The 25,568-nt window shown below is 44.8% G+C and overlaps 2 protein-coding genes across 4 annotated transcripts in view; one reads left to right on the top strand and one right to left on the bottom strand.

Annotated features, from left to right (window-relative positions):
- The window catches only part of LOC106565155 (transketolase), a 26,700-nt gene extending 22,255 nt beyond the window's left edge, over nucleotides 1-4,445 (top strand). The window contains exons 10-14 of the mRNA XM_014131959.2: nucleotides 261-391; nucleotides 561-644; nucleotides 973-1,066; nucleotides 1,610-1,732; nucleotides 2,986-4,445. Coding sequence (XP_013987434.1) covers nucleotides 261-391; nucleotides 561-644; nucleotides 973-1,066; nucleotides 1,610-1,732; nucleotides 2,986-3,173 — 620 coding nt within the window. The 3' untranslated portion in view covers nucleotides 3,174-4,445. The remainder of the gene's footprint in view (nucleotides 1-260; nucleotides 392-560; nucleotides 645-972; nucleotides 1,067-1,609; nucleotides 1,733-2,985) is intronic.
- LOC106565156 (uncharacterized) lies at nucleotides 3,623-25,568 on the bottom strand. Of its 3 annotated transcripts, XR_006758019.1 has the most exons (14): nucleotides 25,276-25,568; nucleotides 24,618-25,073; nucleotides 24,189-24,408; nucleotides 23,012-23,224; nucleotides 22,594-22,749; nucleotides 22,405-22,488; nucleotides 7,060-7,142; nucleotides 6,875-6,911; nucleotides 6,713-6,784; nucleotides 6,537-6,605; nucleotides 6,235-6,285; nucleotides 5,875-5,937; nucleotides 5,662-5,737; nucleotides 3,623-5,017 (listed from the first exon to the last, which is right to left on the bottom strand). XR_006758019.1 is itself a non-coding variant. In XM_014131961.2 (13 exons), the coding sequence occupies exons 4-13, from the start codon at nucleotides 23,137-23,139 to the stop codon at nucleotides 4,996-4,998; spliced, it is 804 nt and encodes a 267-aa protein (XP_013987436.2). In that variant the 5' UTR covers nucleotides 23,140-23,224; nucleotides 24,189-24,408; nucleotides 24,618-25,073; nucleotides 25,276-25,568; the 3' UTR covers nucleotides 3,623-4,995. The 3 variants fall into 3 exon arrangements, 2 of the variants coding, with proteins under 2 accessions (XP_013987436.2, XP_045547455.1); XM_014131961.2 differs by lacking the exon at nucleotides 6,875-6,911; XM_045691499.1 differs by lacking the exons at nucleotides 6,537-6,605; nucleotides 6,875-6,911 and having other exon boundaries at nucleotides 6,235-6,276.

Genomic DNA, 25,568 nt, shown 5'->3' with positions numbered 1-25,568 from the left:
GTCTGTCTGTCCTATTGTCCGCATTCTTGTCTGTCTGCCTGTCTTATACACCTGCATGTCAGTCCACCTAGCCTTTAGCTTTATATTGGGTTGAAATAATATTTGAAATCTTTCAAATATCTTGAAAGTTTGCTTGAACCTGCCTGGAGTCTTGGCTGGATGTGGTTTGCACCAGGAAATCTCAATAAAGAGGAACAAATAGTCTTTTCTTTCTAAGTTACAACATTTTGGAAGGAAATTAATCTATTTGAGTGTTCCAGGAGAGGACGGGCCGTCTCAGATGGGTCTAGAGGACATGGCCATGTTTAGGGCCATCCCCATGGCAACCATCTTCTACCCCAGTGATGGTGTGTCTATTGAGAAGGCCGTGGAGCTGGCTGCCAGCACAAAGGTACTCATAATCCCTCCCACCAAAATGCTATTGGTTCTTATCCCCTCACACCAAATGTTATTGGCCCTCCGACATTGATGCATCTCCCTACGCCCCTGCCCCAACACCAGGGGATATGCTTTGTGTTCACACCCTAAAATGACCATAGTGTCCCATTTTCTTTTCTAAGGGCGTTTGCTACATCAGAACCAGCCACCCCGAGAACCCGATCATCTACAGCAGCAACGAGGACTTCCATGTTGGACAGGCTAAGGTGAACTCTTTCTACATTACATTAACCACACAGGCTATCATAGCCTTGGCTAAACCACTTAAGTTTCCTCCTACTTCCGGACATGAGCTGATTAGTTAGATGATTAGTTTAATCAGATCTACAGCGTCCATATTAGGAACTCCCTCACTGAGGAAGTATTGTCTGACAACTGAGTTCCTATTATGGATGCCGTACAAATGTTTGAATGGCTGCAAATGAACACAGAGAGGGTTGTCTTTGAGTGGAGTAAACAATGAATCTCATCCAATAGTCTAGCTTTATGAGATGTGCTGAAACCCTGTTGTTAACTCATCCCTGTCCATCTCAGGTGGTGTACCAGAGCGCGGAGGACAAGGTGACCGTGATCGGAGCTGGGATCACCCTGCATGAGGCCATGGCTGCAGCTGAGATGCTCAAGAAAGGTACAGTACAACTACAGCCAGACTTGAAGAAAGACTTGGAACCCAGAACCGAACTGTATCGGGATTTGATGATTCCAGGCTGTGGCCATTCTCTCTTTTCTGCATGTTGCTAATATTGGCTACATGCGTTAATGAATATGCTATTGAATCCAATCCGTTCATTAGTGTTGGCGCACAACTTCTATATCATGTAAGTGTTGGCCTTTTTCAATTATATGTTCAAGCTTATCCTGTTTATAAGGCTATATCCCTCTCTATATCTGAACCTCATTGTTTGAAGGTTTTAATGCCATTCTCTGTATAGTTGCTTGAATCTTCTCGTTTCTCCACTGAAACACACTACTTGGGGTTTCAAAATTACGTCAACTTTCCCAAAATTCCAAGGTTCTGTATAAATCCTGGGTGGAGTATTCTAGATTTTCTCCTTATTCCCTTCTGATTCCAGGAATATTCTAACCAGGATTTCTGGAAAACCTGGGGAGTTTCCAATCCTATACACTACTGTTGATAAACACTATGTTTCCCACTTTGTTGTTTTCCCAGAGAGGATCTTCATCAGGGTGATTGACCCGTTCACCATCAAACCCCTGGACTCCAAGACCATCATTGAGCACACCCGCCAGACCAGGGGCCGGATCCTCACCGTGGAGGACCACTACTATGAAGGTATGCTTTTCCCGACCAGAGTTCCGACCTCACGTATTTGGTATTTTTGGCTAGAACACCTGGCAGTTAGAGAAGTAGATAGACACAGAGGGGTTAGACAGGAAAATGACAAAGATGGGGCTCAAACGCATTGCCAGCGGTATGCTTGGTCCGGAGTCAGGAGTCTTTCTGCTACACCAGAATCCGGCACTCAAGAATAATTGTATGTCGTTTAGCCGTATATATTGCAACCTGGCAACCTGTAATTTTTCTGCATTATTTATTTTTACAGACGGTATCCTCTCATTGGCTCAGAGTAGCTGAGATGTGATACGGTGGCATGTTCTCATTGGCTTGAGAGGCATAGCGGGTTTTGCGCTGTCATAGTGGGCGTGGGCAGATATATTCTGTTCTGGTGCATTTTGTTTGCTGAGGAGGAAGACTGTCTGTGTGTGTGTTTGTGTGTCTGTGTGTGCATGCGTGCGTGAGTGTGTGAAGGCCAGGGAGGCAGAGTGCTGTCAGATTTCCTTAGTGGAGTGTGTGCCGATGGGGCTTCTGTGACCTAGATCAAAGATGTGTAGCAGTAGCAACCCCCTCTCTACCCCCTAAGGGGGGAGAGACTGCACTCTTAGAAAAAATTGTTCCAAAAGGGTTATTCAGCTGTCCCCCTACGAGAAACCTTTTTTTGTTCCATGTAGAACCATTTTGGTCCCAGGTAGAACCCTTTTCAGTTCTGTGGGAAAGGGTTCTACATGGAACCCAAAATGATTTGACCTGGGACCAAAAAGGGTTCTACCTGAAACCAAAAATAGTTAAGTGTTCTCCTATGGGGGCCACCAAAGAACCCATTTAGGTTGAAGATAGCACCTTTTTCTAAGAGTGTTGGGATAGCAGGAGAGAAAAGAGAGAGAATGAGAGGGTGAGAATGTGGTGGGGAAAGATGGAGAGTGTGCGCGCGCATGGCGACAGTTATAGACCAATGGCTTCATCTTCAAGATCTCAAGACCAATGAGTGACTTCCGCTAGACATCTCCAGGCACAGATCTAGGATCAGTTTATCATCTGGAATCAAAAAGCTTTACTAATAGAGGGGGGAAAAAGCGGTTTGAGCTCAATGTCATTCTAAATTACTTGGGAGTGTATCAGAGCTGGGGGAAGGATTACTGTCATTTCAAATTGACTTAATGAAATTGGATTGACCCCAATCCTTTTGCAGAGATGCTTCCTTGGCCTTCTCACTCTCATGTATTTCATTTAATGTTGCTGTTCCTCAGGTGGCCTGGGGGAGGCAGTGTGCTCAGCGGTGGTGAATGAGCAGGGCTTCACCCTGCAGCGTCTGGCGGTGGCCCACGTCCCGCGCAGTGGCAAGACCAGCGAGCTGCTCAAGATCTACGGCATCGACCGCGAAGCCATTTGCCAGGCCGTCAGGAAGATGCTCAGTGGCTCCGCCAACGCCAAGTAGCTCCACCCCTTCCTGCATAAGCTACGCCCCACCCAGCCCAGTCCCCATTCTACCACCCCTGAGAAAAATAGAGACATTGTTCCATGTCACCACCCACGCCTGGTAAACCCACCCCCTCACTGTGAAAGCCCTGTCCCCTATGTGTTTACTAAAGTAACGTGAGTTCGTGCTGTATGTACATTTTGAAGTAACAGTCACACATTTCACTTTTTTTCTCACACACATGCATACAGTACACACACAACCCTACTCCCACTTCCTGGTAATTATGGGTAATCCCAGGGTCAAGGGGTCAACTTCAGAAATTAAAGTGAGAGGTCGTCAAACTCGGCTGGCAGGTGTAGATGGACATTCTGCAAACCATACAATGCAATAAAGACTATACATGTTGTGACTCAATGTAGGCACCTTTATTTGATGCTCATGTGTTTTTAAACTCTTCCTATTTGATATGTTCAACCAAAAAACAACCAGCAGCAGTTTGTTTGAATACTTTTATATTGTTCTGATGATGTAACTCTAAAGACAGGGTGGGGCAGGTGGTAGTGAAATGTAAGTGTCGTATCCATGACAACCGTCTTGGAAAATGTCATGTTTGTAAAACGTAGTCCAAGAAAAAAAAGAAACAAAAGATGATCAAATTAAAATGTATGTGGGCTACAAATATCAGTAAAGTGAAAAGTCCATACAGTTTGATCCATATGTCTCTCTATACCACAACCCACACACGTTACTGGACAGCTTGTGTTAGCACACATGTTGGTTTTAAACTTCCTTTTATCTCTACAACTCAGGTGTAGACTAGCTAAACATATGGGGTCAGATAACTGCCAAAATGTTGTGCGTAAAAGCTTTTGGCACATATTTAACTCCATATTAACACCTTTTACCTGCATGAGCAAACCAACAGTGTGCTAAAACGAGCTGTCTGAACATACCAGTAATGTTTCTATGAGCGATGTGTCCACTATAGCAAACAGTTGGACCTGGAGGTGAGGAAGAGGGACACGGGGCCAGCTAGGGCTTAGAGCAGGGTTGGGGTTAATTCCATTTCAATTCAATTCAGTCATATCAGGATGTAAATCGAAATGGAATGTACCCCAGCCCTGGCTTAGGGACTGTCTCTGTGCTTGTGGTCATGGTGATGTTGGGAGCATGCAGTTACATCTGAACTGTGAAGCTAAAACAAACACCTCATTTGTTACTTGAACTTTTGTATGTACCTTATACCTTCATCTATTAAAGCCCTCTGCATTTGAGTTTGAGAGTTCACTAGTATTTCCGTGTGTTTCTTCGATTGTGTGCATGCAAATGTATCATAGCGTGTCTATTGAAAAAGGCAGGTTGGCGTAAGTATTTGCTTATGCAAAACATTTTATTAGAATAATGATCAAATTAAGGAAGACTAAAATGAATAACATCATTATAATTGACCACAGAGATAAATCAATTCTAAATAGATAAAACAATAAGTTAAACTTTAATATATTCGTAGACTGTTAGTTTGAATATGATTCGAATTGCAGCAGGTTTCTCTTCATTTTTGATTCTGTACAATTTGGATTTGATCAGAACCAACACCCACAGTGAGTATCCAGATTTGATTGTGAAAGATTCCGACAGATGACCGAGCAGAGTTGGTCCATTGGTCACCATGTTTACGCTGAGATCCTATCAGCAGACAGTATTGGTCTGAATATATAAGACATCTGTTTGTCAAATGGCAGCTCTGCAATGTGCCCTTCTAGGTAGCACAGTAAAAGCCATTGCCCATTCTACTGAGTCTTCTACAGTTGACAACGGCATGGCTTTGCCACCTGGGTCACCACCTTTCTCTTATGTCCCTGGACAAAACAAACAGTGCGTCACGTTTACAGTGTTAATTAGATAGGATTTAGACAGGATAACTGTGATATGTGGTTGTTTTCCCTACTAAACTTAGTTGACTGTAAGTCACTCTGGATAAATGATTAAAATGTAATTGTAGCTTTAAAAGTTATTTTGGCTATATGTTTCATTTAGTGTTCTCTATTTTAAGCAATAAAGCCTGAGGGGGTGTGGTATATTGCCAATATACCACAGCTAAGGGCTGTTCTTAGGGACGACGCAACGTGGATACAGCCATTAGCCGTGGTATATTGGTCATATACCACAAACCCCCGAGGTGCCTTATTGCTATTATCAACTGGTTACCAACGTAATTTGAACAGTAAAAACAAAAATTGGTCATACCCATAGTATACGGTCTGATATACCACGGCTTTCAGCCAATCAGCATTCAGGGCTCGAACCACCCAGTTTATAATGTCAATTTTACCAGAGCTGCATCCCAGTTTCACAGCATATGCAACATACAATGTAACGCTTTCTTGTACAGGATAACATCCTGTATCACAAGCATCTCTGTCAATTCACATGAGTTAGGTGAGCTTTCATTGTGTACTACACAGCTGTGTTATATACAGTAGGTCTGTTGTCATTTACCTACCATAGAGAGCTGTATTTCCGCTTGGCTCCTCGAACTGCAAACACCATGATTCCACATCCATAAGACAGTGTGTAGACTCAAGGAAAGAATAATGAACATTCAATAAGATTCAAGTGATTTCAACATTATTTCATTTGTATGAAATTGCTCCAGTATACCAACCATATTACACTGTATTCAACACCCATTAGTTCAATGAATAATCAATAGTACCATGATATGAGTCGAGGTTTAAGATAGCCACAAGCAGAGCAGCACACAATCCCCAGAAGGCATCTGAGAAGAGACAAATACTGTGAGGTTATTAAAGATACCAGGCTGTGTCCCAAATGGCACCCTAGCCCGATGGGTCCTGGTCACAAATAGTGCACTAGGGCTCTTACCAAAAGTAGGGAATAGGGTGCCATTTAGGATGTGACATAGGAAATGGAACGAGTTACTTTATCACTGCTTTTATCAATAGTTTTGTTGAAGTGCACTATGGGAATGAAATGAGAGGTTTGGGCTTCCTCTAGTTCTGTATTTCGGATGGACTTGGGGTGGGTGTGGGAGTTAGTACTTTATATGACATACCTCTTCTATGATAGGGAGGGCCTTTGCATCTTTTAGTGTGAGCTGGCAGATCTGAGACGGAATATATTGTTATTTCTCACTGGTAAGCTATTACACACATATGACTAAACACATGCGACTATATACAACTTTTCATATATACGACCATATACAAATGACTTCGCATCTTTTAGAGGAAACTGTCAGGTCTAAAATGGAAAGTATTGGATTATTCCTCATACTTAAGTTATTACATACAAACACTAAACACTTCAAATAACAACATAAACCAACACAAGAATGTACAGTACAGTTTACCTTACCAGAGAGCATGCCCACAAATTCAAATACAAGAGTGGAAATCACAGACAGAAGTGCCGGGGTCATAATGGCTGGAAAGATAATGACACTGATTGTAGACAAAAACAGCCAATATTGAGTGATGAAAAGCTGAGTAATTGTTATTTTTTTACTTGAATAGTAAATGACATTTACTCACGGTAATATGGTCGGTAGACTGCCATTCCACAACCCAGTCCAAAGCAAATTGAGAAGAAATGGTAAAACTTATCTTCAAAAGAGAAGCATGTTGGTGAAAAGATTTTTTTAAATCCATAATTTTCTACTGTTACTTTCAATTGAAGCAAATATGCAAACTTACAGTGGCAGTAGAAGCCATAAATTAATTGTCCTGGATCCTGAAAATGTATACAATTCATGAAATACAAAAAAGGTAAATGTTGAGAGATTGATTGAGACAGAGACAGAGAGCAGATGCAAACCCATGGCTAGGAACCAAAATCAAATTCCCAACCGGGGGGCTGCGCATGGTGAAACGGTACCTACCATGGAGGAGCAGCAGGTGTAGGCCCCTAGCTCCTGGCCCGTCAGTGTCTAATGAGGTGGTAGGTAGCAGGTGAAGCAGACATCTTGTGGACAGACAGGCAGGCATGTTAAACTGGCAGAGCTTGTCAGACTGGTATACAGCATATTGTTACGACATGAGGAGAGTCCCAGACAAAGTCCCAAACCAAAAAAAGAGATTTCACTTTCATATTCACCTACCATATTTGCACTGTATACACACAGACAAGCACACAATGACATACACACAGGCACACATCAAAGTCATCCAACAACTTTCAGTGGAAGCAATCTGTGCTCTGAACTGTGAAGTCCAGGGGTGGCAGGAGGGGGACAGGGGGAGCAGGTAGCTGACTAGTGGGGACTATTCGCAGCCTGATGGTCTGGGGGTAGAAGCTATTGCCCAGTCTGTTAGTTTTAGCCATGATGCTCCTGTACTGCCTGCATCTGAGTAATGGAAGAGGGGCGAACAGGCCATGGCTCAGGTGGCTGAGGTCCCTGAGATGATAGAGGGGGAGTGGAGAAGGAAGTAATTCCTTTAGACTCCATTTTACTGACTCAATTTTACTTGAATAACAATTGCATTGTTTTCCTTCTGTATGTGTAGGCTAATGACAAAGCCTTTTCCTAAATAGAGGGCTCTGCTGTAGACTAAGGAAACAGGCAATAGTCTGAGCAAATGTTTGAGTTGAATTGTGACAATGAAGAGATGAGAGGCTCTTCTCTCCTGCCAAGTGTGTCATGACTCTCTCTTATTGGTGAGGATCAAAGGTGCCAGATCAGCTTGGAACATGGCTGATAGATAGCCAGACACCCCTCCCCCTCTCTCCCACAGGAGGGGGGGGTCTGGCTATTGCACCTTGAGACCAGACAGCTTGGAGCGGTGGCTACATGTTACAAATGGTTAAAACTACAAGACCAAAACATGCTGGGTTGTTGCTGGCATGTAAAGTGGTCGGGAACTGAACCCTGAGTAATCAACCATTGATACGGAAAGATGTGAGATGTTGGTCTACACCTTGAAATGGTGAGAAACTCGGAAGCTCTCAACCTCAACACTAGAAGAGAAGATGACCAGAAACATCCAGTCTGCAGCTGTGCATGTAAAAGTGGTCCTAGAACTTTGACTAAAGACACGAGGGAAGGAAGACATCCCATCTGAAACAACCATTGGTACATCTGAAGTATCTATCTAACGAACACTCCAAGACCAGAGAAGCTCTACAACTAAGGACAATGTGACTTCTGGTGGACAACCAGAGCCTTACATCGAGCCACTCACCATAGACGGAATGACTGGTTTCAACAGGGAGACGACAGAGAAAGACATCTACTTGTGAATATATATCGCATTTCTAATCCGAATGAGCGGTGGTTAGGGTGCTAAGTATTTGTATTCCCGTAAGCGTAGCTTCCAAATGTATATACGATAAGTTGACTCTCTTTGTCTCTCCCTCTCTTTACCTACCCCTCCCTTTCCATTGTGCAACCAAACGGTCATGCTTTTGTTAGTTCACTAGGGACCTGTTTTCATTGTATTACGTTAGTAATCGATAACCTATACCGTGTGTGTGTAACGGCTGTCTTCTGTAGAAATGGACCAAGGCGCAGCAGGTATGTGAATACTCATCTTTAATTAAAATAAAGGAGTAGAGCATCCACTTAACAATTCAAACAATATATACGACAGGAACAGTTTTGCAGGCACACAACACGCAGTGCAAAAACAACTACCCACGAAAACCAAACAAACACACACCTACTTATGGGACTCCCAATCAGAGGCAACTAGAAACACCTGCCTCCAATTGAGAGTCCAGCACCCAAAACTACACATAGAAAAACAAACCTAGAACCTATACCAAACTAATACACCCCACTACACCACACACAAAACCCCATAATACAAAACAAATATACCTCTGCCACGTCCTGACCAAATATAATAGAAATAATACCTAAATATTGGTCAGGACGTGACATTCCCCCCCCTAAAGGTGCAGACCCCGGAATGCACCTTAAAAGAAAACACAAAAAATCCCCATTACCCCAACAAAACCAAAAAGCAATACCCCCTAAACAATAAGGGAGGGAAGGGAGGGTGGCTGCCGTCAACGACGGCACTGTGCTACACCCTCCCTCCCCAACCCACCTATCCTGGAGGTGGCTCCGGTGCAGGACGTGGACCCTGCTCCACCCACTTCGGTGGAGCCGATAGCTGCGCCAGGCAGACGGACCCCACGGGCCGGGCCGGAGGACAGGAGGGCCCCTCGGGCTGGGCCGGGGGACAGGAGGGCCCCTCGGGGTGGCCCGGGGGACAGGAGGGCCCCTCGGGCTGGCCCGGGGGACAGGAGGGCCCCTCGGGCTGGGCCGGGGGACAGGAGGGCCCCTCGGGCTGGGCCGGGGGACAGGAGGGCCCCTCGGGCTGGGCCGGAAGGCATGCGGGCCACTCGGGCTGGGCCGGAAGGCATGCGGGCCACTCGGGCTGGGCCGGAAGGCATGCGGGCCACTCGGGCTGGGCCGGAAGGCAGGAGGACCACTCGGGCTGGACCGGAGGGCAGGAGGACCACTCGGGCTGGACCGGAGGGCAGGAGGACCACTCGGGCTGGACCGGAGGGCAGGAGGACCACTCGGGCTGGACCGGAGGGCAGGAGGACCACTCGGGCTGATCCTGACAGGCCGGGCACCCTGGCAGATCAGGGCAGGCGGGCACCTCTGGCAGAACCGGGCAGTCTGGCCACCCTGGCAGTTCAGGGCAGTCTGGCCACCCTGGCAGTTCAGGGCAGTCTGGCCACCCTGGCAGTTCAGGGCAGTCTGGCCACCCTGGCAGTTCAGGGCAGTCTGGCCACCCTGGCAGTTCAGGGCAGTCTGGCCACCCTGGCAGTTCATGGCAGTCTGGCCACCCTGGCAGTTCAGGGCAGTCCGCCCCCGGCAGTTCAGGGCAGTCCGCCCCCCCGGCAGTTCAGGGCAGTCTGGCCACTCCGGCAGTTCAGGGCAGTCTGGCCACTCCGGCAGTTCAGGGCAGTCTGGCCACTCCGGCAGTTCAGGGCAGTCTGGCCACTCCGGCAGTTCAGGGCAGTCTGACCTCTCTGGCGACTGTTGACTGGCGGGCAGCTCTGACGACTGTTGACTGGCGGGCAGCTCTGACGACTGTTGACTGGCGGGCAGCTCTGACGACTGTTGACTGGCGGGCAGCTCTGACGACTGTTGACTGGCGGGCAGCTCTGGTGATGGTTGACTGGCGGGCAGCACTGACGACTGTTGACTGGCGGGCAGCTCTGGTGACTGTTGACTGGCGAGGCTGGGTTGACACACTAGACTCCTGATGCGTGGGGCTGGTATAGGACGTGCCAGCCTGGAGACACGCACCTCCATGCTAGTGCGTCTGGCGGGAAACACCGGACCGAAAGGGCGCACTGGCGGTCTTGAGCGCAGGGTTGGCATCACCCCTTCCGGCTTGATGCTTACTTCGCCCTGGCACATGCGGGGCGCTGGTACCTTGCCTACCGGCCTGAAAATCCCAGGCCTCACCACAGCCCCAACCCCAAAGCACGGGACCTGTCCAGTCTGCCCTACAAGGGTACGGGGAGCTGGCCTGGGGCTGTAATCTCGCCCCGCCAAATAGCCCTTGTGCCCCCCCTAAAAAAATTCTTGGGGCTGCCTCCAACATTCCTCCCTCACTTGCCTCTGTCCTCTTCTCCGCTGCTTGGTCCTTTGGTGGTGGGTAGTTCTGTAACGGCTGTCTTCTGTAGAAATGGACCAAGGCGCAGCAGGTATGTGAATACTCATCTTTAATTAAAATAAAGGAGTAGAGCATCCACTTAACAATTCAAACAATATATACGACAGGAACAGTTTTGCAGGCACACAACACGCAGTGCAAAAACAACTACCCACGAAAACCAAACAAACACACACCTACTTATGGGACTCCCAATCAGAGGCAACTAGAAACACCTGCCTCCAATTGAGAGTCCAGCACCCAAAACTACACATAGAAAAACAAACCTAGAACCTATACCAAACTAATACACCCCACTACACCACACACAAAACCCCATAATACAAAACAAATATACCTCTGCCACGTCCTGACCAAATATAATAGAAATAATACCTAAATATTGGTCAGGACGTGACAGTGTGTGTGTTTATGTATTCTGTGTAATTATTTAGTTAATTTATTTATTTATTAAGCCAATTTGTGTATTGCTGATTCATTAATTAGGTTAGGGTTCTTACGGATCCAAGGATTATGCGACGTTCAGAATGAGACTGATGAGGTAATAATTAACCACTATGGGCTAGGTGGCACGTCACCGTCCCACTCTATTCAACAGCCAGTGGAAGAGCGTGGCGTGAAATACAAGTACCTCAAAAGTACCTCAAAAATTCAATAATTTCAATTTTTCAAACATACGACTATTTTACACCATTTTAAAGACAAGACTCCTGTTAATCTAACCACATCATCCGATTTCAAAAAGGCTTTACAGCGAAAGCAAAACATTAGATTATGTTAGGAGAGTAAATAGCCACAAATAATCACACAGCCATTTTTCAAGCAAGCATGTCACATAAACCCAAAACACAGCTAAATGAAGCACTAACCTTTGATGATCTTCATCAGATGACACTCCTAGGACATTATGTTATACAATACATGCATGTTTTGTTCAATCAAGTTCATATTTATATCGAAAAACAGCTTTTTACATTGGCATGTGATGTACAGAAGATGCATTGCCACCCAAAACTTCCGGTGAATTTACTAAATTACTCACCATAAACGTTGACAAAATACATAACAATTATTTTAAGAATTATAGATACAGAACTCCTTTATGCAATCGCTATGTCAGATTTTAAAATAGCTTTTCGGCGAAAGCACATTTTGCAATATTCTGAGTACATAGCTCAGCCATCACGGCTAGCTATTTTGACACCCACCAACTTCGGGGCTCACTAAACTCAGAATTACTATTAGAAAAATTGTATTACCTTTGCTGATCTTCGTCAGAATGCACTCCCAGGACTGCTACTTCCACAAGAAATTTTGTTTTTGTTCCAAATAATCCATAGTTATGTCCAAATACCTCCGTTTTGTTCGTGCGTGCAGGTCACTATCCAAAGGGTAACGCGCGAGCGCATTTCGAGACAAAAACATTCTAAATGTTCCTTTACCGTACTTAGAAGCATGTCAAACGCTGTTTAAAATCAATTTTTATGGTATTTTTCTCGTAAAATAGCGATAATATTCCAACCGGACAATAGTGTATTCATTCAAAGAGGGAAAGAAAAAACAGCATGGTCGCGGGACCGCGCATCTCCAATCTCTTTGTCACTAGGCAGACCACTGACAAACTGTGCTAGTATACTCTGCCCAGAGACAGGAGACACCTCAATCCGCTTTCTGAAGGCTTTAGAGAGCCAATGGAAGCCTTAGAAAGTGCAACGTAACCCCAGAGATACTGTAGTTTCGAAAGGGATTAGAAAGAAGAACTACAATTTCTCAGACAGGCCACTTCCTGCTTGGAATTTTCTCAGGTTTTTGTCTGCCATATGAGTTCTGTTATACTCACAGACACCATTCAAACAGTTTTAGAAACTTCAGAGTGTTTTCTATCCAAGTCAACTAATAATATGCATATTCTCATTTCTGGGAAAGAGTAGTAACCAGTTTAAATCGGGTACGTTTTTTATCCGGCCGTGAAAATACTGCCCCCTAGCCCAGACAGGTTAAGGTATCATTTTAATTCAGATTTTTTTCATGATTAACCATGTGACAATGACTTTGAGAAACAAAAAAACGTTTTTTACTGAAATGAAACTGTCCCGCAACAAAGTGGATATGAAAATAATTGACAAAGCAGAACTGTAGAAATGCTAGGATACATTGTAAGCTTCCCCAAACTTGAAACTCCGTCTATGAAGTATTATAAAATTATTTCCTCCATGTTTCCAGGATCCTGCCTATAGGCTACCTATAAGCAGGGTAAGACATGCCTCATAATATGAAATAAAACATTCCGGTTTCAAACAATGAATGATGTTTTCAAAACGCACATTGCCTCCAGCTCACATTGTAAAGTGGTGGGTGACTCTGATAGCCTGTTCCCTGCACGAGAGGATATTTGCCAGAAAATGATCAATGTCCAATATCTAACAAGCGAAGCGAGAAGAGGGAAAGGAGAAGAAACAATGATGTGTATTCTTACTGAGTAAGATTTTAGCCGGGATGTGAACATGAAGCTGGGATTAGGGTTAGGTTTAGGATGAGGTTAGAGTCTTGTCTCAGGGTTTCTGGTTGTCCGCTTTTGTCCCAGGAGTCCTGCATCCATACTATAGCTCCTGGCCGAAGAGAGCTGAAGGCCTTTGCTCGACGTCAGCTGTCGAAGTGTTTCTTTTGGCTGAGCTTAGATTGTCTCAGTCTGTAAACTCAGAGAGGTCTGGCCACCCTGTCAACAGCGAGGGCAGACTATTAATGGTACTCAGCTTCCTGCCTTGCAAGAACTCCGCTGGGCTCAGTCCATTGGAGAGGGGGGTTAATCTGTATGCTAAGAGCACATGGTCGGGGTCTGAGGAGCTGTTTGACAGTCTGTAAAGCTTGTTCGGCTGCACCGTTGCTTTGGGGGAACAAAATGTTTGAGGTTGGGTGTGTGAATCCCAAGGTGTCTGTAGGGGCCAATGTCTGAGATTAGATGAAGAGGGACCCCGCTACGAGCAAATCATGACTTCATCCTCTCCACCCTCAGCACTAGATGGCGTAAGGTCATTTTTGCCACCTCCGTGAATCTAGAGAAATAGTCAAAGACAACAGGTTAGGTGTAGTTGTCGAGGTAAAAAGGTCAGCCCCTAGCTTTTGCCAAGGGCCCTCTGGTGTCGGACTTGGGATGAGGGTCTCTGGGTCCTGCCTCCAGTTTGAGAGGACAGCGTGCACACGCCCTTCAATTAGCTGTTCCTGAGATTGGCTGCTCTGGTTCCCTGTAGAAGGATTCTTGGGCAGAGTGTCAGCCGTAGCCAACCTCTTACCAGGCACATGAGCAATGGAGTCTCATTCTGAAGCGTTGCTTCCTTGGAGGGAGTTTGTCGAGCGACTATAAGCCAAGCATCGCTAAGCAGGGATGTATGGTCAGTGTCGACTTTAAATGTGAGGCCTATAAGAACGTTCCTGAACTGCTCACAAGCACATGTAGTAGCAACAGCTTCTTTTTCGATCTGTGTGTAGCGACGTTCTATGCTAAACAGGATCCGGGAAGCGTACATGATGGGACGCCAGTCCGTGTCACTTTTCTTCTGTAGCAGAATGGCTCATAGGCCGTAGGAGGAGGCCTCAGCTGACGCCTTGGTGTCTGCTGTAGGGTCGTAGACGACTAATCCAGGAGGAGTTGTGAGGTTACTTTTAATGTCATTAAACGCCTGCGCTTGCTGGGGGGCCACAAGTCCACACACTTTTCTTGTTCAGTAGCTCTCTGAGTGGTCTGGACGTCTGTGAGGTGAGGGACGTATTCCCCAGGTGGTTGACTATGGCCATAAATCTCCGGACCTCGCTCTCGTTTGTTGGTACTGGTATTTGTGCAGCTGCTGTGACCTTTGATCTTGGTTGGGTCAGCTCGAACACCACTCCCATCAATTTTCTGAATTTAGCATGTTGTTTGGAGAACTCGCATTTTGCAGTCAGTCTGCAAAATGGGGAGATGAGATTCCAAATGGGAGCCTTCAAAAGCCGTATCGGCCGAGGTGGGTGATGAAAGTGGTATGTTTTACAGAATGTGTCGAGTTTGGAAAAGATGTTGACATCTTTCATCTTGCCTAGAGTGTGTTCAACGCAAGGCAGCACGTGTAGCTCCCGATAGACCGGTGATTTTTCAAATGCTAACTAGAGTTAGCGAAATGACGGGAAGTCTATGGGTATCTGCTAGCATGCCCTGAAGGACTTTAGGTGTGTGCTGCAGTGGGTCTTTGGTCAGCTGTTGGTATACAGTCTCTGGAATGACTGTGACATCAGCGCTTGTGTTAATTTCGAGTTTGACCTGTTGATTAAACAGACTGAGTGTACTGTAGTTACCCATGGCTGGTCTGTATCCTTCCTGATAGAGCCAAGAAATAATTTAACACATTTTCAGACTCCTCTTCCTCTAGGAGTTCTGACATGGCTGTTTATGATCTGCCGACTGTTGCATAGTGGTCCTTCTTTTGACAATTTCTGCAGATAATGCTGGTTCTGCGTTCTGTATATTATCTTGCTAGGGCTCCGACATGTGGTCTTTAACTAGCTTCTGCCACTTGTTAGCTACCACTGTTCTTAATGTAGCTAGCTAGTTAGCTTGCTTGCTAGTTAGCTGAGAACGTTAACGAAAATGGCGGTAAAACTTGTTCTCACATCTACTTTTTCATTTGAAACATTACATAATAAAACCTGACAACTTCTTTCGGGTCTCTGAGTTGCAAGCATGGTGGTGGTTGACCACTTCTGATACCATGTTAAGTTATGAAGTGAGGGGACACGGACACCAGAGGTAGTGGGAAACATGAATGACTTTATCTGGCTTCAACACAGTATTTATCAACTCGGTCATCTTGCACCCCCTTACGGAGGGGGACATGTAACTATTCCCACAACGTGCACAATTATCAGTTTCCATCACCCATTCATCCATTGACAGCATTTATTCAATGAGGAGAGAGACACATTAGCGCCTGGGTACCAACGCCCAGCAGGGCATTTGTCTTGGCCCCTTAAATAAAGGTCAACATTTTTTTTTTTTTAAATAAGGACGGAGGGAAAGCAAGAGAAGAGAGAAGGATGGGGGATTATATAAGAGAGAGAGAGAAACCGACAGACATGAATTAACTCAGGCTTAATGTCTGTGATGCAAATGCAATGTATCCACATAAACATCATGTTTCTTGACACAGATCATTTTGCTTACACCAGGCTGGGTTCACTTTGCACTTGTAATTATGACACTTAAACTTTATTGCAGTATTGTTTTCAAATCCCTAGATGGCAGTCTTGTTAAAGAATCAATGTTTTCCATAGGATAGAACTCGCCTTGTAGTCTTAGAAACCGCAAATTAGTTACCTCTGGTTCGTTCAGCCATTCCTGAGATCATATACATTTTGTTCTATAAGATAATATGTCAGTTAACATGACCTTTATGAATTATGAAGCGTGTAAGTGCTTTATGTAATTGTTTTGATTACATAAATGCTTCAAAATTCACAAAAGGCAGTGGTGTAAAAAATACACAATTATCATACTTGAGTAAAAGTAAAGATACCTTAATAGAAAATGACTCAAGTAAAAGTCACCCAGTAAAATTCTACTTGAGGAAAAGTCTAAAAGTATTTGGTTTAAAATATACTTAAGTTTCAAAAGTGAATGTAATTACTAAAATATACTTAAGTATCAAAACTCAAAGTAAAATTCATTTCAAACTGCTTATAAGCAAACCAGATGCACCATTTTCTTTTTTTAAATTTTATTTATTTGCTGATAGCCAGAGGCACACTCCAACATTCAGACAACTTACCAATGAAGCATGTGTGTTTAGCGAGTTCGCCAGATGAGAGGCAGTAGGGATGAACAGGGATGTTCTGTTGATAAGTGTGTGAATTGGCCATTTTCCTATCTTGCTAAGCATTCAAAATGTAACGAGTACTTTTGGGTGTCAAGAAAAATGTATGGAGTAAAAAGTTTAATATTTTCTTAAGGAATGTAGTAAAGTAAAAGTAATCAAAAATATAAATAGTAAAGTACAGATACCCCCAAAAACTACTTAATTAGTACTTTAAAGTATTTTTACTTAATTATTTTAAACCACTGACAAAAAGTGACGTTAGCTGATGAAGATGATTATTTATTGAACAAAACATAAGATATCCTAAAACTGCGTTGAGGGATCATCTGAAAGTGACTGACATGTCTGACTTCACAGGTCATTTGATTAGTCATGCACAACAGATGCATTCGTCGAACAAAACAGTTGCTGTGGTTTGTATGGGAAAAACATTGAGCCAATAAGATGCACCTCAGTGAGAACATTCTGTAACTGTGCCATGGTCAGTGGCGATTTTAGCATGTAAATCTTGGTGGGGCCAACAACATAACTTTTTTTTTAAACGCATGCCAGCAAAGCCACTACATAACAACACATCAATTGACAAACTGTGCCCACAAACTGTTAGGGCCTACATAAAGCTATGTCAACAGCGGAGCTGAAAAATATTTGAATGGGAAGAGACCGTCACTGGCAAACATGGTTACAGACCCAACAACATTATATAGTATCTCCTCCTTGTCAAGAAAAGCACATGAGCTAATTAATTGCTTTGCCCACACACAGTAAGCAAAGCAATGAAATCATTTCAACATTGCCTAAAATTATGAGTAAGATACTAATTAGATATACCTAAACTCAGCAAAAAAAGAAATGTCCTCACTGTCAACAGCGTTTATTTTCAGCAAACTTAACATGTGTAAATATTTGTATGAACATAAGATTCAACAACTGAGACATAAACTGAACAATTTCCACAGACATGTGACTAACAGAAATTGAATAATGTGTCCCTAAACAAGGGGGGGGGAAAATCAAAAGAAACTGTCAATATCTGGTGTGGCCACCAGCTGCATTAAGTACCGCAGTGCATCTCCTCCTCATGGACTGCACCAGATTTAACAGTTCTTGCTGTGAGACGTTACCCCACTCTTCCACCAAGGCACCTGCAAGATCCCGAACATTTCTGGGGGGAATGGCCCTAGCCCTCACCCTCCGATCCAACAGGTCCCAGGCGTGCTCAATGGGATTGAGATCTAGGGTTTTTCGCTGGCCATGGCAGAATACTGACATTTCTGTCTTGCAAGAAATCACGCACAGAACGAGCAGTATGGCTGGTGGCATTGTCATACTGGAGGGTCATGTCAGGATGAGCTTGCAGGAAGGGTACCACATGAGGGAGGAGGTCTTCCCTGTAACGCACAGCGTTGAGATTGCCTGCAATGACAACAAGCTCAGTCCGATGATGCTGTGACAACACACCGCCCCAGACCATGACGGACCCTCCACTTCCAAATCGATCCCTCTCCAGAGTACAGGCCTAAGTGTAACGCTCATTCCTTCGACGATAAACGCGAATCCGACCATCAGCCCTGGTGAGACAAAACCGCATCTCGTCAGTGAAGAGCACTTTTTGCCAGGCCTGTCTAGTCCAACGACAGTGGGTTTGTGCCCATAGGCGACGTTGTTGCCGGTGATGTCTGATGAGGACCTGCCTTACTACAGGCCTACAAGCCCTCAGTCCAGCCTCTCTCAGCCTATGGCGGACAGTCTGAGCACTGATGGAGGGATTGTGTGTTCCTGGTGTAACTTGGGCAGTTGTTGTTGCCATCCTGTACCTGTCCCGCAGGTGTGATGTTCGGATGTACCAATCCTGTGCAGGTGTTGTTACACGTGGTCTGCCACTGCGAGGATGATCAGCTGTCCATCCTGTCTTCCTGTAGCGCTGTCTTAGGAGTCTCACAGTACGGACATTGCAATTTATTGCCCTGGGCACATCTGCAGTCCTCATGCCTCCTTGCAGCATGCCTAAGGCACATTCACGCAGATGAGCAGGGACCCTGGGCATCTTTCTTTTGGTGTTTTTCAGAGTCAGTAGAAAGGCCTCTTTAGTGTACTAACTTTTCACAACTGTGACCTTAATTGCCTATCGTCTGTAAGCTGTTAGTGTCTTAACGAACGTTCCACAGGTGCATGTTTATTAATTGTTTATGGTTCATTGAGCAAAAATGGGAAACAGTGTTTAAACTCTTTACAATGAAGATCTGTAAAGTTATTTGGATTTTTACTAATTATCTTTGAAAGACAGGGTCATTTCTATAAGCAATAGGCCTATAACAATTGAGATGTACACAATTAAATAAAGGTTAAATAATAAAGGTTAAATAAAAATCTATTTAAAAAACTATTGAGATGTACAATCTATGGCATAAGGGAATGATGAACGGATAAGAGGCAATCCGTATTTTCGATTAAGACATTAATGAGCGAGCTAACCGTAGGATAAATAAAGGGGCATATAAGTAGACACAGAAAGCTATTACAATATTCGATAATGACATTTCTCTAAAACAGGCTATAGGTTACATGTGCTGAGTGGGAAAGGGACCAAATTATTATGGTGAGGCACATGGGCTACTAACAGCTTACTACACAACATACACTTAGTATTACTCTGCAAAAAGCCAGCTCTCAAAAACAAGAAAAGCAATAAAATTAGGGAAATATTACTTAAAATAAGCAAAATGATCTGCCAACAGAACAGGAAAATTTTAATTGCCAAGATTTTTTAAACAAGTAAAAATATCTTGTCTCAAAGAACGCACAGATATCTTAGACCTAGTGCGGTCAGACTAAAAGCAAGTAATTTGTCTGGATACAAAGAATAATTTTCTCAATATGTAAGAAAATGTGCTTCAATTTAGCAAATGCTAGTGCCATCTTCTAAAAATAAGGCTATATGTTTAGTAAATATATCTTAAAACCAGTACAGCTACACTAAAAACAAGTACATTTGTCTGGATACAAACAAAAGATTTAAGAATTATTTTCTCAATATGTAGAAAAATGTGCTAAAATTTAGCATCCAATGCCATTGCAATCGTCTTGAAATAAAGGCAATATTCCCAGGAATTTGCAAAAACATTGCATATTGTGCTTAAAATAAGTCATCCTGACTAAGATAAAAGTACTTTTATTACTACTAGAAATGTGATTGGCTTGCTTAAAGAAAGAATGAATCTCATTTCTTTATTGAGGACTCAGTATATCCAGAGGCTGATATGGGCAGAACAAAGGATGCAAAAACAACAACAAAGGCCGTTAGTGGTCAAGGTGAAAATGTAAGACCTATGGCAACATAACTAACGTAACAGTGCTTTAAACCTTCTTATAATAAACAAACGCCCTGCCTATTTATTAAAGGTTATTGGATCGGTTCTCGGATGGGCCAATACACACAGTTTTGTTATCGGGACCGGAAATGAAAAAAATTGTATTGTGCAACTCTAGTCAGTAAAGAACTTTTTCCACTCGGCCATAGCCTTTTTATATGAAGAAGTCATGTCCCGGTCGTGGATGGCGTCCGAGAGGACTTCTTTCTGCAGCACAGAGAGGAGTGTCTCAATGCACTTGGGATATGTGAGGTGAAATGCATAATAACACGCCATGAGATATGTCACGCTGGCATAGATGTCCTCTTTTGGAAAAGTCACCACAGGCATGGTTCCAATGGCCAGTACGCAGTTGGTTTCGCAGACAATCACGACAGGGCTGAAGAGTGGTCTCGCCTAAAGAAAGGTGTTGGGGTCTTCTTGTAACGACCGTCGCAATGAGGGGACCAAGATGCAGCGTGGCACGTGTTCATGATTATTTATTTAAATCAGAACACTTAAACAAAATAATAAACAATGGAAACGAAAGCGCACAGTTCTGTCAGGTAAAACACAAATCAACCCACAAAACACAGGTGGGAAAAGGCTGCCTAAGTATGATTCCTAATCAGAGACAACGATAGACAGCTGCCTCTGATTAGGAACCACACTCGGCCCAAAACAAAGAAATACAAAACATCGAATGCCCACCCCACACCCTGACCTAACAAAATAGAGAAATAAACCGTCTCTCTCAGGTCAGGGCGTGACAGTACACCCCCCAAAGGTGCGGACTCCCGGCCGCAAACCTGAACCTATAGGGGAGGGTCCGGGTGGGCATCTATTCTTGGCGGCGGCTCTGGTTCCCCCGCTTCTGTGTCGCTGGAGGAACCAGACCGCGGATCATCGCCGGAGGATCTGCACTGCCGGCCGCCGCTGAAGACTCCGGGCTGCAGGCCGCCCCTGAAGACTCCGGGCTGCAGGCCGTCGCTGGAGGCTCCGGACCGGGGAGCGTCGCTGGAGGCTCCGGACCGTGGATCGTCGCTGGAGGCTCCGGACCGTGGATCGTCGCTGGAGGCTCCGGGCCATGGATCGTCGCTGGAGGCTCCGGGCCATGGATCGTCGCTGGAGGCTCCGGGCCATGGATCGTCGCTGGAGGCTCCGGGCCATGGATCGTCGCTGGAGGCTCCGGGCCATGGATCGTCGCTGGAGGCTCCGGGCCATGGATCGTCGCTGGAGGCTCCGGGCCATGGATCGTCGCTGGAGGCTCCGGGCCATGGATCGTCGCTGGAGGCTCCGGGCCATGGATCGTCGCTGGAGGCTCCGGGCCATGGATCGTCACTGGAGGCTCCGGGCCATGGATCGTCGCTGGAGGCTCCGGGCCATGGATCGTCACTGGAGGCTCCGGGCCATGGATCGTCGCTGGAGGCTCCGGGCCATGGATCGTCACTGGAGGCTCCGGGCCATGGATCGTCACTGGAGGCTCCGGGCCATGGATCGTCACTGGAGGCTCCGGGCCATGGATCGTCACTGGAGGCTCCGGGCCATGGATCATCACTGGAGGCTTCTCCCGTGGAGCTGGAACGGGTCTCATCGGACTGAGGAGACGTACTGACAGCCTGGTACGTGGAGCAGGCACAGGGCGTACCAGGCTGAATAGACTCACTGGAGGGAGAGTGCGAGGAGCAGGCACATGCTCACCACCATAAGCACGGGGAGTTGGCTCAGGTCTCAACCCTGACTCAGCCAATCTCCCCGTGTGCCCCCAAAAAAATGTTTTGGGGCTGCCTCTCGTGCTTCCTTCCTTGCCTCCCCGGCAGGCTTCTTTATCTGTCCAATACTTGACCCCAAGTCCAGTCAATTCTCTCCTCCCACTCTTCCAGAGACCAGGAATCCATCTCCTCCCGGGCATGCTGCTTGATCCAGTTGTGGTGGGTAGTTCTGTAACGACCGTCGCAATGAGGGGACCAATATGCAGCGTGGCACGTGTTCATGATTATTTATTTAAATCAGAACACAAACAAAATAATAAACAATGGAAACAAAAGCGCACAGTTCTGTCAGGTAAAACACAAAACAACTACCCACAAAACACAGGTGGGAAAAGGCTGCCTAAGTATGATTCCTAATCAGATACAACGATAAACAGCTGCCTCTGATTAGGAACCACACTCGGCCCAAAACAAAGAAATACAAAACATAGAATGCCCACCCCACACCCTGACCTAACAAAATAGAGAAATAAACCGTCTCTCTCAGGTCAGGGTGTGACACTTCTACAGACTGACACAAACACAAAGAGAAAAACAAATATGAACACAAAGACAATTCTCACTTTTTTGTATGTTATGGCGAAGTAATGAAAATTCTAATACATTCACACATTTCTTACCTGCATGTCCTAACTTCTTCGGTGGAGCCACAAGTGATGGGAACATATCTGGTAAAGCCTTCATCATGGCGATTGAGTGCTTCACTGTTAAAAACGAAAATAGCCACATTTGATTTACTGCAGCCTGTTATTTAAACAAACATTAATACGTTCATGGGATTCTCCATTGTCAACAGAGCCAGTAATTACCTTTGTCCAGCAGCGGTGGCTTCATGACCTTTTTGAACATTCCATAAAACTGTGCCTTGTTGTAAAAGGTCCCTCAGCGGGTATGAAGTATCCGGGTATATCAGGTATGAAGCAGGAATTCCCTCGATTGAGGATCCGCCGGAGTTCATCCATAACCTGACACACACACAGACAGACAGACAGAGTAAGACTCTGTCTGTCTATCTAGCTGGAGGCGTAGGAAGCATTAGCCTGGTTACTACCAGACCGAATTCTCACGAGCACACTGTTTTACATTTGCCCAAAGTAGTTTACCCCCCGTCCCTGCTATGGCTTCTCACGCTGCTCAGTTACCACACCGTATCTCATTTGAGATTCGGTCTGGCGTTAACCAGTCTAAGGAAGCATAGACCTACTTAAAATGAATACATTTGCTTACATGATCCAGTTCTCTGAAGCAGGGATACACTTGAAGTATCTTGGTAGGCCTGTCCTGCTCCTTAGTAGCATCAGAGTCGATGAAGGCCCGTCTTGCTTGGAATTCAAGGTCCAGGAGCTGGGAAACATTCTTCTGGTTGGGTCTGGCCTTGGTTTTGTACATCTCTTGTAGTTTTATAATGTCTCGCCTGGTTCTGTAGGCTCTCAGTACTTTCTGATGCCAGAAAACATAACAAACCCGACCAATTAACATTTAAAAATGTAGACTGAAATTAAGACCAGTGGTTCCGCTGGTACTACCCTCCCCAAACCTCTCATTCCACATGAAACACTGAAGACTAAACAGTCACTTTGTTTCTAGTCCCTCGTTTAGAGTAGTAGTAGAAGTTGCATTTATACGGAAACACTATCCACTATTTCAATTTGTGTACCGTAATTTCCGGACTATTAAGCGCACCTGAATATAAGCCGCACCCACTGAATTTAATTTTTTATTTTATTTTGAACATAAATAAGCCGCACATGTCTATAAGCCGCAGGTGCCTACCAGTACATTGAAACAAATGAACTTTACACAGGCTTTAACGAAACACGGCTTGTAACAAAAATAAATAGGCTTTAACGAAACACGGCTTGTAACAAAAATAAATAGGCTTTAACGAAACACGGCTTGTAACAAAAATAAAAAATTAGCAGTAAGCTTTAGTTGTCTTTTTGCACTGAGTCAATTCCTCACGCTGCTGTTTCCAACGTCTTATCATCGACTCATTAAGACCAAGCTCCCGTGCAGCAGCTCTATTTCCTTTTCCAACAGCCAGATCAATCGCCTTCAACTTGAAAGCTGCATCATATGCATTTCTCTGTGTCTTTGCCATGATGAGGGTGACAAAATGACTACCGTAATTAGAATGATGGGAAGTTTGAGAGCGCTCGATTTAATCTAAACAGTAAACAAAAAAGTTGTTTGACCTTAACCCGTTCGGCAATTTCATTCATTTCAGTCTAATGAAAGCTTCATGCCGCCAAAAAACTGAGCACGTCACAGAATGTTTTTTTTTTTTTATATATATATTGAAAGCGGGAAAAATCCATATATTAGCCGCGTCATTGTTTAAGCTGCGAGGTTCAAAGCCTGGGAAAAAAGTTGCGGCTTATAGTCCGGAATTTACGGTACTTACCACCCAACTGCTCAACCTCTGGGGTGCTGCATCTAGATTGTGGGGATCTCTCCAAGATCAGGGTTGAGGAGATGGGTTTGTCAGTCTCATCAGTGGACATCTCCTGGCTGCTCTGAAATCTAAGGCTTTGAGGCCTCTTTCTTGAAGGGGTCGCTCCCTGCTTCTTTTTGGGGGTTGTCACATTCTGAATCCTTTTCAAAAGCTGCTTCTTCACAGATTCCTAACAAACAACAAATTGTTTGTTATAAAACACATTAAACAAAATCGAATCCAGAAATTAAACTACACAAGCAGACACATGTTGCCCTGATTGATCTGGATGAAGCACATCCCTCCTATTTTGAGTGTCAGATGTTTGCACTTTGGCTGCCAGGTATCCAACAGTGCTGTGTTTGGAAACATGTGTTGAATACCTGAGTAGTGACTTACCCACTCAGCTCCACTGGTTGCAGATCTGTCCCGCAGCATTGGGTAGTACAGTACTCTATGAGACGCTTCGCCATTACAGTGAGTTCACGGCTGCATGGATACTGGAAGTCACCCCCTGGTGCTCTCTTAATGGAAATCATGCTTGTATTCCTGATTAAATCAGACAGCGAAGATCTTTGGAAAGGATATAGTCTCCTTCTTGTCCAGCAAGCTGTTTTTCAAAAAAGGTGCTTCTTGATTGCTCCAACTCTGTGTCTGTGTATAAGATATACTGTGGGCAGACAAGCTGTACGGTTCTGGTGGCACCATGTTGGTCTCTTGGGTTTGGAGAGGGGTTGGGGGATGGAGGGGACAGGAGGGTGGAGGAAGGGGTGAAGAGTGGAAGGGGGTGGGAGTGGAGCTGAAATCACAGGTCCCAGAGGAGGTGCCTGGTCTACACAGGTCTGATTCTTCACTCTGTATAAGACATACATGTATTCAATGATAATTATAAAGAAAAAAGAAAACCACACTGTAACATCAACCTAACAGCAGACAACAAAACAACTACATCTTTAGATACATGTATTGTAACAATGGCCAGGAAATGCTACTTTGATAACAGGAAACACTGTGTGCATGGTTAGATTAAATCTCTCCAAAATGTCAAAATCATTACCTCATTTTCACCATGAGTAAATCTACAAATGGTTCTCCTTCCGAAGAAGTGCTCTGGTCCGGGAAAGGGATCACGTAAATCCTCCTTAGAGAGGCTGGGCAGCATGTCTGTGCTTATATTAGCAGCTGAAAAACACATTTAACCACATGGTAAATAGTTAAGTAATTAGCAACTAAAACACAGTTTATAGACGCAAAGTGTCAGGTTGATATAGGTTATGAGACATTAGCATACTGTCTTCCTTTTCCAGTTAATGCAGGAATGATTTACCAAGCTAGCTAATGTTAGCTAAC

The sequence above is a fragment of the Salmo salar genome, chromosome ssa12 (genome assembly GCF_905237065.1).
Source record: "Salmo salar chromosome ssa12, Ssal_v3.1, whole genome shotgun sequence".
Taxonomy (NCBI): Eukaryota; Metazoa; Chordata; class Actinopteri; order Salmoniformes; family Salmonidae; genus Salmo; species Salmo salar.
This window is presented reverse-complemented; position numbering and strand designations above follow the sequence as displayed.

Coding starts and splice junctions, on each gene's coding strand:
- LOC106565156 (XM_014131961.2), bottom strand. CDS start 23,139: ATGTTTCCCAGCTCCTGGACCTTGAATTCCAAGCAAGACGGGCCTTCA. Junction 22,750..23,011: donor GCTTCAGAGAACTGGATCAT/GTAAGCAAATGT, acceptor TGTGTGTGTCAG/GTTATGGATGAACTCCGGCG. Junction 22,489..22,593: donor GCCACCGCTGCTGGACAAAG/GTAATTACTGGC, acceptor CGTTTTTAACAG/TGAAGCACTCAATCGCCATG.